At 39.7% G+C, this 13,162-nt stretch overlaps 1 protein-coding gene across 1 annotated transcript in view; it reads right to left on the bottom strand.

Moving 5' to 3' along the window:
• ankhb (ANKH inorganic pyrophosphate transport regulator b) overlaps positions 1–13,162 on the bottom strand; it is a 129,536-nt gene that overhangs the window by 56,495 nt on the left and 59,879 nt on the right. Inside the window, exons 5-8 of the mRNA XM_080205039.1 lie at positions 9,985–10,155; positions 5,986–6,120; positions 4,020–4,112; positions 970–1,056 (exon numbers count right to left, since the gene is read on the bottom strand). Coding sequence (XP_080061165.1) covers positions 970–1,056; positions 4,020–4,112; positions 5,986–6,120; positions 9,985–10,155 — 486 coding nt within the window. The remainder of the gene's footprint in view (positions 1–969; positions 1,057–4,019; positions 4,113–5,985; positions 6,121–9,984; positions 10,156–13,162) is intronic.

The raw sequence follows: 13,162 nt of genomic DNA, 5'->3' as shown, positions 1-13,162 counted from the left end.
TGTATTTAGAAAATCAATTCTTCTTCACTAGTTTAAAGCCATGTGTTCTGAACCTATCTTCTTACCATGAAATATCTCAATTTATAATAACCATAGTTCTAATATATTTTATACACTTTGATGAGATCCAACTTCTTTCTGGACTATAATGCATATCAAGGCTGGAATTCTCCAGCCATTCAGGCTGGTGGGATTCACCGGTCCCACTGGCAGCGCACCCCTGCTTGCGGGTTTCCCACCCACGTGAGGTGATGTCAATGGGAATTCCCATTGATTGCAGTGGGACCAGAGAATCCCTCTGCTAGCAAACAATGTACCTCCTCCCACTGGCAGGAAACTCACAGCTGGGAGGCCAGAAAATCTCACCCCAAAATTTTCCTTAGCTTTACACTTTAACTTTGTTTTATTGACCTTTCTGTATCCTTCCAAGGTTAGTAATTTTCTTGAGGCGTGCATCTCAGAACAATACATGATATTCAAAATGTGGTCTAACTAGTACATTGTTAAATCATGGCATAATTTCTATAGGCCAATGCCCTACAATTCGTGTAATATATACTATAATTCTATTAGTTTCACAATATTAGACCCGGTCGACCATGATCACAGGATCATTTTTAAGTTAATTCATTTCTAGTTACTGTCCTAGAAATGTTGATCTGGGCACCAATGTTGTATGTTATCTGTTTACCGAATGATAATGTCCAGAATCCTTTTGCACGTTTGTTTTCGCTGTTTTCTAAATCTCTACTACTCTTACCATATTTGCTAGTGATGTAAAATAGTAAGCTTACTGCTAGTTTTAAAATTCTGGTCAAATGTTTCAATATAAACATAATACAAGTATACTTGTTGTTTCAATCCCAAGAACATAGTAAATGGAATTTATGGAAAATATCAAACTGTCGCTCAAAATCATCAAATTGGCTTAGGGGCAACATAAGAGCAATCTGGAGGTTGTATACTTACTGTGACTGAGATAGCCAAACAAGTAAAAGTAAATCTCTTGATATGTGATTTGTTGATGATGTGCCCAAGTTTATTGCTCGGATTGTTCTATAATAAAAGACAAATCTCAGTTACTGGCTGCATTTTATATAATATCCAGGATTTGAAGAATCTATTCTTGTAAAAAAAAGGAATTTTTTTGGTCGAAATAATAATTGTTTTTTATTCTCAATTGTTGAGAATTCAATTTTGCTAGTAGCAATTAACATCTAATCTGGACGCATTTGTAATAATGATTGTTTCATGAATTTAGACAGCTACTTGACCATCATAATTGCCAAGAAACTTGACTACTTAGTGGCATCATGTGCATTTACTGAAAAAATGTCTGAACACCTGCAGGGAGCAAGTTCATTTTCTCAGCTCCTGAAGGTATTGGTAAGCTGGTTGGTAACTATGAAGGCAACATTTTTGGGTGGAGAACAACAGACTGGCATTCAAAATATTTCTGAATCTCGTAATTAAATGATAGTGTCAGTGCTGTATCCGTAACCCTCGGTTCTTGGCAGGAAATCTGCATGTACAAAACAGCATATACTTAAGATGCCGCTTTTAGTAGAAATGTAAGACATGAAGAAATGTAACAATCTAAAAAATGCTTTACAAGGTTAGTAAGAAATCACCAATGTTTTTATGGAGTACATTTCGTTCCAATCGTTAATTTAAGCCAAGGTTATAGATTTGAGAATAAATCACTGTTGGTAAAAAAATTCCTTACAGTATGGGAAATGCAGCCAGTCTCCTCACTGCTATTATTTTCATGTTATTGGAGGGTACTGAATCTTAACCATTGATACTAGATGAATGGAACAGTGCAGCTAAGGACAGCTTGAGTTCACTGAGCGATGCTGCCACTAATAGAAACTGTATGTAGGTCATTTGAGTGTTAGAGCAGTCAGCACTTCTTGTACTGGGAACCAGCCACCAGATCGGGTATTTGAACACTTTTTTAAAAACATTTGGCTCAATTTGTGTGGTGGAGGGACGGAAGGAAACAAACTATATTTGTGATGAGCAAAAAAATGAAGGCCTTGCTTGCAATGCTCACATCTTATTCTTTGAAAATATTAAAAATGATTGCAGTGGGGTTTTCACTGCATTCCAGCACAGATCTTGATATCATAGAATCCCTACAGTGCAAGAGCAGGACATTAAGCCTGTACCGATAACAATCCCACCCAGTCTGCATCTCCAAACCCCACGCATTTACCCTGCGAGTCCCAGCACAAAGGGGTAATTTAGCATGGCCAATCTATTTGCATATCTTTGCAGTGTGGAAGGAAACCAGAATACCTGGAGGAAACCCACCTGCAGACTCCCCACAGACAATGACCTGAGGCTGGAATCAAACCTGACTCCCTGAAGCTGGGAGGGAGCAGTGCTAACCACTGTGCCACCATGCCACCCTTCCAGATTATATAGATGAACTCAGCATTACTAGGTTGAGGTTTTGCTAAGCATGTTTTTATAAGCACGCAATTTAAAAATTGGATCATGTACGACATTGGGAACTTAAGACAGTGGTTTCATTGGTCAGTTATTCTAAGCTCTTTAAGCCACTTGTGTGCACATTCTCCTCCGAGTGCTCTGGTTTCCTCCCACAGCCCAAAGATGTGCAGATTTGGTTGATTAGCCTTGCAATACACCAGACTGGCCCTGCACATGACTTCCAAATCCATAATAATATGATTGACTCTCTACTCTCTCTGAAATGGCCTGGCGAGCTCCTTAGTTGTATCACAATACTGCAGAAATCACTGTGGATGAGTCCACATCGCATGGACTGTAGAGGTTCAAGGAAGAGGCTTACTACTGCCTTCCCAAGGACATTTTAGGCAACAAATGATAGCTTTGTCTCCAATGCTCAAAACCAAGATTGAATTAAAATAAATTATATTTCAAAATTCAGGCTGATACATTTAGAAAAAAAAATCAAAAATAAAGGATTAATTGTCCTTTATTGTAGAAAGTTATAAATACAAATTAAGCTCCATGAATTTTATTTTCTGGTATATACCTTTTGTTTTTTTAATCATTGTATCACTGTAACAAAAACCATGAGCAGCCCATGAGCAACATGGGCTGTACCTGTTAAAACTACTCTTTTCGTATGTCTCAAGTGACTATAACCAAGGTAAATATGAAATGCCTATTGAGGCGTAAAAACAGTATGGAAAGATGCCCATTTCATCTACTTTGATTTAATGAACAATCTTGGTAGACCATCTGCATTCTCTTCAAACACCTGCTACTTTATTAGTACAGCCTTTTGATCTCCACATTTCTGAAGTACACGCATCATATAAACTCTTTATCTATTATGTCCAAAATAGCAGTTTTCAATGGCATACATTCTTGGTTGATCACAAATTAGAGGGCCCCATGCATCTGTCAAGGTTGGGATAACAAGACAAGTCTGTTGGCTAATTGAATCCTCAACTTCCACATGTTTCTGTCAAGAGATTGCTTAATGCATTGTGTAACAGGTAATTGTTGCTGGAAGCATTCTGTAGGAATATTATCAGTATGCTCAATAATATTTACTTCCAATCTATTAAAACTCTGAAATCTTGCTCTTTCGTAAAACAACCTCACTCGTTTGACCCCCAAGTAATCAGCATAATTGTTAAAAATTTACTTCCATTTGGCCATGAACACGGACTCAACAAGCAGATTTTCACAAACACTTTTTGCACAAGAGTGGCTGTAATAAAAACAGCAAAGCACTCGTTGCCGATCGACTGAGCTTTCCCACATTTTGGCTAAGCGTTAGTTACAAAAGTGAAACATGGCTCTTAAAATTATTCCTCTGGAATAATTCAAGCTTTTTAAAGAAGAAAAGTACCACAGCTAGTTTTCAAAACCTATTCCAAAATGCATGAACAAATAAACTTGCTTACTCTACATTGATCGCGACCTGCTTCTTGAGAAACCCCTGTGTTCACAAATATGTTTTTTCTGTTTGTTTCTTTTTGTTTGACAGTTCATTCATTTATCATGCTCAGCATTACCTTGTCAAAAGCAGGGTAAACAGCTCGGAGCTCAGTCAGCCAGCCATAAGGCATGTGGCCCACTGGATATGTGGCCGTTAGAACAGCAACAGCCTTAAAGTGAAAGGAAAAGAGAAATAAAATGTCAGTGAGTTCACAAAAAAGTTGAATCATAGAATCCTTACAGTGCAGAAAGAGGCCATTCGGCCCATCAAGTCTACACCCACCACAATCCCATGCAGGCCCTATCCCCATAACGCCACCTATTAACCCTGCTAATACCCTGACACAAGGGTCAATTTAGCATGGCCAATCAGCCTAACCCACACATCTTTCGGACGTGGGAGGAAACCAGAGCATCTGGAGGAAACTCACGCAGCCACAGGGAGAACATGCAAACTCCATACTGACAGTGACCCAAGGCCAGAATTGAACCTGGGTCCTTGGTGCTGTGAGGCAGCAATGCTGACCACTGTGCCGCCCATGTAGAACTTTCTCATGTATCTAAATACCACTGCAAAATAAAGGAGTAATTTTAGGTTTGGTTGCAGGTATTAAAGCAGTACTACCATGAATTTTATTCACTTTTTTTGTAAATACTGCATGCTGGGGTAGCGATTGTTAAATTTTTTTAATTGGATAAGGACGTTTCAATATCATGAATGTAATAGGAAAAGGGCAGGAAAATAAGAATAGAATAAATTAGGCTAACTTTATTGTGGATCGTCTACTCAATGTACACCCTGACTGATTTTCCAGATCCTGATATCCATGAAGAAAGTGATGAAGAAATTAGTTCCAGTGAAAGGTAATATCAGTGAGCTTTGGGCAAAACAACAAATATGGCCAGCAATGACCTTTGATTTCTCTGAAGGTTGCCTACAGGCCAACATGCAACATTAGACTTGTCTGTTACTATCTTCCTCATGAAGCAAAGGCTCCTATACATTTTTCAAGCATAGAAATGTTTGTCATGGCCTGTGCATTTTACTGGGAGGATAAGAATGGTTCCAAGCATGCTTGCTGAGTGGCTATACTCCTCCAATCATAACAGATGTAGCTTGGTGCTTCACAGGAATATCCACCATGCAAATAATGGTTGCAACAGTGACCATATAAAAATCACCCCTGTAAACTCTCTGCCTCTAATGATCAGAAATCACCTTCTTCAGGAAAAAAAACACAAGTACCTGCAGGCAATAAAGTTAGCCTAATTTATTCTATTCTTATTTTCTTGCCCTTTTCCTATTACATTCATGATATTGAAACGTCCTTATCCAATTAAAAAAAATTAACAATCGCTACCCCAGCATGCAGTATTTACAAAAAAAGTGAATAAAAATTCACAGTAGTACTGCTTTAACACAATGACATAGGAACTGTTATATCACAGCTTCATCTTCAAATGCTATGAGGTTATGCTATGAATGTGGTAGCTAACTTGTTCCAAATTATTTCTCAGATGCTTGAGCAGCACATCAGATGCTCAATCTATCAAAATAGCTGCTGAAAATTATTTATAGAAGGGCACGGATGGCATGTAGGAAGGGTTGACAAATCTGTTTTGTTGACTTTGGGAAGAGAGAGGCTGAGGAGCTGTAACCACATAGCTGTACCTCACAATAATGATGTGTGTGATGATACGATTTGAGGGAATATGTACTTGTAAACAAATTGAATTTTAAAAATGGTTTGCTAAATTCTTCTTGCATGAAGATGATGCATCTTTTAGTAAATACCAAAAATAACGCCCTTACTGCAAGTAGAAAGCATGGCACCTTTTCAATTTTAACACAATTCAGTAAATAAAAACACTGAACTGGTTATTCTTGAAAGCACATCATCAATCCTTTATAACTGGCAACTCAATCCACACACACCTATATAAATATAATTATATATGGAAGCCTGAACTGTTGAAGATACTGTTTGACTCCACTTTTATGGAGCAAGCATAAATATTTCTGTTGAATTGAAACAAACTCACCTCTGTAGCTGTTGGACTTCCTCCCAGGTCACGAGATACAAATAGATTGACTATGGGTCTGCTGATACGTTGTGTCGCTAGAATCAAGGCCAAAGGCCACCAGAAAGCCAGCATCTTCTTTATTGTGGCTTCTCCCTAGTGTATAAAGGAACAAATTGAGATTTAATACAGTGCAGGAAGTCAAACACTATGGACTTTGTTCTGTTCTAAATGATGGGACCATTAGCAGTTTGGGAACGTAGTTGATTAAGTAGTGGGTTTTGCCAAGACTTTTTAATTGAGTCATTGCATTAGCATCCTGCTTCCAAGTTCCCAAACAAGGCAGCAAGGACAGTAATGGCATTCCAGATCAAAAGAAGGATTTCTTATCACAGGAGCCATGCTACGGGTTACAGTGATTCAACTGTACTCGATTTTTTTGAGGCTTCAGCAAATACAGTGTGGAGAGCAAACTGGGATGGGTTTCTTACTCCAACATCCTGTCCTTGAAATCTGAGGGACTCCAGTGAGAGGAGCTTCCCCAAAAACAGGAGGTAAAGGATAACTGACTGAGAAAGTCAGCAGCAGAAGTATGGCCGCTTCAGCCTGGAGACAGGAGGCTCAGGGAGATGACTAGGTAACACCTTCACGCACTGACTTCTCTAGCACTTTCCTTAGAAAAATGAATCTTGCAGCTTCAATTATTTCTCTCTCTCCATGCACTTTCTCACATCCCTATCTCATCCGTCAATGCACTCATCTTACTGCTCTTTGACACCCATGCCCACAGGTCTTATTCCAGGAGGCTGCATATATCCATAATGATATGTAACAGCCTGAGCCACTTATGCACAATCATGACAAGACAGCTACCCCTCTGCTTCCAGATTCTGTGTTGGGAGTCTTGCCTGGTTGGAGCTGCAGTTCTGTGTCTATCCTTTCTGCCCTGTGGCTGAGAAGGTGGCAGCAGATGCTGATGTTGTTCCGGCTGTTGGTGATACTGCTCCTCTTACTCTTAGTCAGTGGAAGGTGGGACTGAACAAGCTGTGGTGAAGACTAGCAGCAAAAAGTGGAGCTCAAGGTGAGTAACATGCAAGACAGGTAAATAGCAGAATAAAGGTCAGTGCTATCTAACTTTGTACCTGAAGCACTTTCGGAGCGGAATAGAGTTTGTAAATAAGGGTGACTTGGTGAAGATGCTGCTATTCATACTGAATAAGGAGACAGCTTAGATAATGGATCAGCTAAAAATTGATGAACTAGAGGTTCTAGGGCATCTGGATGTACTTAAAGTTGGAAAAGTTATCAAAACTGGAATTGATGTCCCCAAGAATGCTGAAAGAAGATATTTCTTCTCCTCCTTGGGGGTGGTGCCAGAAGACTAGAGAACTGTAAATGTTACACCCCCATTTAAAAAGCGGTACAAGGTTAACTGCAGGCCAGTCAGTTTAACCTTGATGGTGGGAAAGCTTTTAGAAATGATAACTGAGACAAAATTAACAATGATTCAGACAAGTTTGGATTCATTAAGGAAAGTCAGCAGTAATTTGTTCACCAAGTCACCCTTATTTACAAACTCTATTCCGCTCCGAAAGTGCTTCAGGTACAAAGTTAGAATCCGGAGTGTCAGTGGACCTGACATGACCAGTTTTATATACAGATGAGTCTCTCTGATTGGACAGGTAATTATGACCTCCGTCAGGGAGTTCATATTCTAAGAGGCTAACCTCATTAAAGTTATTCTGTCAGTCTGTAATTTTTTTCTCACTCTTTGCTTTCAGATAGCACTGACCTTTATTCTGCTATTAACACCTTTATTATTAGTCTTTATTCTTCAATCCTGCCTATACCTCTCCCTTTGACTTATACTCAATGACATCTTTATCATTTAATCTTTCTTGGTCTCCAATCTACCCCTGACCTTGCTTTTGACTCTACCTGTCCCTTCCTACATTTTCAATAATATAAAATCCATCACATTTATACCTCTCCAGTGCTGATGAACAGTTTAGTAAAGTTATACTAAACTCAAATTGCTAACTTGGACTCTCTCCACGGACGTGTCCAGACTTGCTGAGCTTTTCTAGCATTTTCTGTTTTTATAACTGTTCCCTTGGTTGTTCAGAACTATAATTCCAAGCTCACAACTACCAGACCTTTGGCTTTTTATTTGTTACATAACGTCCGAAGACACACTTTTATCCACCTGATTTCTCACCTCCACCATTGATGCCCTTATCCCCGCAAAACCTTAACTCACCCATGTGTTTTCTGTTTGTTTTCAGACATTTTTGGACGAGCTGCAATTTCCTTCAGTTAATCACCGGGTTGACTAAAGCCGTTGTCTTTGGTCCCTGTCACAAGCTCAATAATATTCCCACTGATTCCATCTCACTTCCTCGGCGCCGTTTTAGTCTGAACCAAACTCTTCATAATAATAGCATTTTTTCTGATCTTAACCACAACCTGATATATTTCCTCTCCATTACAAAGATAATCTACTTCCATCTCTGTATCTGTGCAAGCACCCTGCTCCCACCCTCCTCACCCCCATATATGCTCACTCATTGCTGGAACCCCTATTCCATGCCTTTGTCCCCTCCAGGTTTGACTATTCCAACACTCCCCTGACCAGTCTCCCATCATCCAATCTCCTTAAATTTTAGCTCCTTCATAACTCTGCTGTCTGTATCCTCTCCTGCAGGAAGTCTCGCTTACCATTATCCTTGTCTTTGCTGACTTCTATTGGCATATAGTACGTCATGACCTCAAACAGAAAATTCTCTGTTTTTAAATCCCTTCATGGTCTTGGCCTATCTATTTCTAACCTTTCCCAGTCCTATAACCCAATCCCCAAATTTCTTGCTCATCTGACTCTGGCTTCTTGTGCATTTCCCTATGTTCACTTAACCAATTCAGACCATACTTTTGTCACCTAGACCGTTCACATTGGAATTTCCTTCCTAAATTCCTTAACCTCTCCAGCTCCACCTCCTTTTGTCATCCTCCTTAAAATACACCTTTTTGACTAAGTTTTTGGTCAACCCACTACCAGCCATTGCCTTCTCTTTTGGGTCATCGTTCAACTTTGTGAAGTTTTTGGTTTGATTTTCAAAGAGATTCTATAGAATTGCTGTTGTAGATAAAAAACATTTTATTAGGCAGACAATATTTCTCTTTTTTAACATGGTTACGAGATTTAACAGGCAGCCAAGTTGGATATCTCACGTGAACTGATATTGTCATGCTTTTAACAAGCCAATAAAATGATAGAGCTAACATCTAAAAACATTGAACACAGAATAATAAATCCAAAACAGATTTGACCATTTCATAATGATACAAGTTGTTGACTTCAGTTGTACCAGTCAGGACAAATGATGTTTGTTGGTTAGACACATACACTATTTTAAGAAGACTTGAGATATTGCAGAAGATTCAAGGATCAAAAGACAGAAACTAAACGTCGTGGCAGAGTGGTTAGCACTGCTGCTTCACAGACCCAAGTTCAGTTTCGGCCTTTGGTAACCGTGTGTGGAGTTTGCACATTCGCTCCACGTCTGTGTGGGTTTTCTCCAGGTACTCTGGTTTCATCCCACAGACCAAAGATGTGTGGGTTAGGTTGATTGATCATGCTCAATTGCCCCTTATCATCGGGCGATTAACAGGGTAAATGCATGAGGTTACAGGGATAGGAATTTGGTGGGATGGTTGTTAATGCTGGCTTGATGGGCTGAATGGCCTCTTTCTGCACTGTACGGCTTCTATGGTTCTATGAAATTACATACCCTAAAATAATTACAAACTAGGAGCATTAGACTTCTTAAAATATCACAAACTCCAGCAGTGTGTGTCTGTAAAGCTTTGTTAGAGGGTATTGTCCAAGGGTCTCATAGTGATATGCAAAGTTATTTTAACACTTGCTATGTCATGCCATTCAATGTTCAGACTATTACCTCCACTGATCCTAAATTGTCTAAAATCTGTACTTGTTGCTAATTCATTGATTTTGATACTTGCCCCCATTTCTGGTCCACTTCTCTCAGGAATTATGTCGTGCACATTCTTATAGTATCCAAGGCCCACCATGGTAAAACGGACCATCACTCCCATGTATAAGGCCAAAATCGGAATCAGGAGTGGCTCTGTGCATTCTAGATGACTGTGAAGCAAGATGGATACAAATACAATCTGGAAAGAAAATAGATAAGATTAAGATAATCACCAACTTATGACTTGTGAATAGTTAAATTAATGTAAAGTACAGATCAATGAGAGGTCTTGTGGTGCAGTGGGTAGTGTCCCTGCCTCTGAGTCAGAAGCTCAGAGTATGAGCTGTACTCCTGGACCTGATGGCCAAGGAAAGTACGTTCACAATATGGTCAACATGTTGACTATCAACCTGCAAAAAGCACACAGTAAGAGTGGGAGGGTCTTGCAAATAAAGTATAAGACAGCTTCTACCATGCCACTCCCTTTCCTGCTCTCAGAAAACAGATTCTTCATTCATACTTTTGGTATCCATTTTCATTCTTCTTTTCTTTCTCTTTGGGTGATGGGATAAAGAGAAGTAATGTGCTGCACCGTTCTGAGACATAAGGCAGTCATCCACATCCAAAACAGCAACAAAGCTTACTCGCAATGTTAGAGTGATGAACAACGACGGACGAATAATAAGCAAGGCTGCACGTAAACGACATCACAGAGAAGATTTAAGAAGCATGTAAAATATGCTCAACAAAAATAAACTTGGAATAAAACTTTTAGATATTATAAATCAGCTGGATCAGAGAGTAGAGGCTAAGTAAGTGAAAACTTTGGTCAGAAATTAGGAATTATATTGCTACAGGGAAGAAGATCAATGGCCCAGCCCAGTCACCAGAAAGGATAGTTGAGGCTCTTAAGAAAGAGGCAAATGTTGTAATAGGAAGATAGTAGGGTTGAAAGTCTGGACTAAGGAATAAAGTTGACTTTCATCTAAATCAGTTGCAATGACTCAAATTCATTTCACTGTGGATTTTTATAACAAGCAGCAAGAGGTACCTCTCAAGCCTTTTCAAGAGTGAAAGAATGATTATACAATGCACTGTCAAATATGTTCTCACTCCTTCAGACATTTAGTAAATGCACCATTTCAAATTTATATATTTTTCTTGTTTATTGTGGCTCGCACTGCTGTTTCTCAGTGCCAGGGACCCGAGTTTGATTCCCAGCTAGGGTCACTGTCTGTGTGGAGTCTTCACGTTCACTCCGTGTCCTGGGTTTCCTCCAGGTGTTCCGGTTTCCTCCCATAGTCCAAAAAGATGTGGTAGTTAAGTACATTGGCGATGCTAAATTCTCCCTGAGAGTACCCGAACTGACACCGAAGTGTCATGACTAGGGAATTTTCACAGTAACTTCATTGTAGTGTTAATGTAAGCCTACCTGTGACACTAATAAATAAACTTAAACTTAAGAAGTCCCACTATAAATGTTAAAATTTTCAATTCAACAGAACAAAAAACAAAGAAAAGCACAGCACAGGAACAGGCCTTTCTGCCCACCAAGCCTGTGCCAATCATGATGCCCTAACTAACCTAACAAAAAAAGACTTTCCTTGCGCTGTCCACATACTTTGGATAATAAAAAGAATTTATGCCATGGACTCAAGACAACCATCTGTCAATGGATTGAAACATTTCAATTCTGTACATGGTGAACTCTTGTGGCTGTAGACACCCTGTCTTCCTTAACAAGGGTTTGTTTGAATTATAGAATACTGACCGTCTCCCAACTTCATTATTCTTGCATGAGGTTGTATTTGTTTCCCAGCTTGTGGTGCAACTGGCTTTCTAATTTGCCTCTCAAAGAATGGGCAAGGAAGAAAAATTTTTGAGAAGCCACATTTTCAAGAACTTTAACTCATTTCCTCAATTAACCATTATTTTCCTTTTCACAACTAGAAATTAGCAGACAATACTCAAAAAGTGCAGATGATGACCAGGCCAAATGCTGCAGGATCATCTGTGTACGTATAACTATCAGGACTAATTGAAGTAACTTTTGTAGCATGGAAAGTGCTGTGCTGCAGATTCCATCCTTCAAAAAAGGTAAATTTCACTGTATCTCTAGAAATAGTTAATAGACCACTGTGATCTTAGAATATCAAGGCAGATGCTGCCATTACTGTTAATATTTGAATGATAAATTCTCATAGTAAACGCAACCTTGGTGGTTTTCATTCAGTATTCGTTACATCATGCAAGCGTTAAACTTTGATCAGTTATGCTTTCACACAGATTTTATTGCATTATTCTACAGAAAGGATTTTGAATAAGACATTTACTCACTACAGAAAATGTAAAGCCACACTCCCAGATCAATGAACATAGAACATTACAGCGCAGAACAGGCCCTTCGGCCCACGATGTTGCGCTGACCAATTAAAAAGCAATGACCCTCTAACCTAAACCAATCCCTTTCCATCCATAAACCTATCCATGGATCTCTTAAACGCCCCCAAACTAGGTGCATTTACAACTGCAGCAGGCAGGGCATTCCAATCCCTCACCACCCTCTGGGTAAAGAACCTACCTCTGACATCCGTCCTATAACTACCACCCCTTAATTTAAAGCCATGCCCCCTCGTGCTAGCTTTCTCCATCCGAGGAAAAAGGCTATCACTGTCCACCCTATCTAAACCTCTAATCATCTTATATGTTTCAATAAGGTCCCCTCTTAGCCGCCTTCTTTCTAACGAAAACAACCTCAAATCCCTCAGTCTCACCTCATAGGACCTCCCCTCCATACCAGGCAACATCTCCAATGCCTCCACATCCTTCCTATAATGTGGGGACCAGAACTGCACACAATACTCCAAGTGCGGCCGCACCAGAGTTTTGTACAGTTGCAACATGACGCTGCCGCTCCTAAATTCAATCCCCCTACCAATAAACGCCAAGACACCGTATGCCTTCCTAACAACCTTATCTACTTGATTCCCAACTTTCAGGGATCTATGTACACATACACCTAGACCCCTCTGTTCATCCACACTATTCAGAGTCCTACCGTTAGCCCTATACTCTACACATCTGTTATTCCTGCCAAAGTGAATTACCTCACACTTTTCCGCATTAAACTCCATCCGCCACCTCTCGGCCCAGCTCTGCAACTTGTCCAAGTCTCTCTGTAAACTATGACACCCCTCCTCACTATC

Source organism: Carcharhinus amblyrhynchos, chromosome 2, assembly GCF_965287045.1.
Source record: "Carcharhinus amblyrhynchos chromosome 2, sCarAmb.v2.hapA, whole genome shotgun sequence".
NCBI classification, from domain to species: domain Eukaryota; kingdom Metazoa; phylum Chordata; class Chondrichthyes; order Carcharhiniformes; family Carcharhinidae; genus Carcharhinus; species Carcharhinus amblyrhynchos.
Note: the sequence above shows the minus strand (reverse complement) of the source record. Positions and strands in the feature narration are given on the sequence as shown.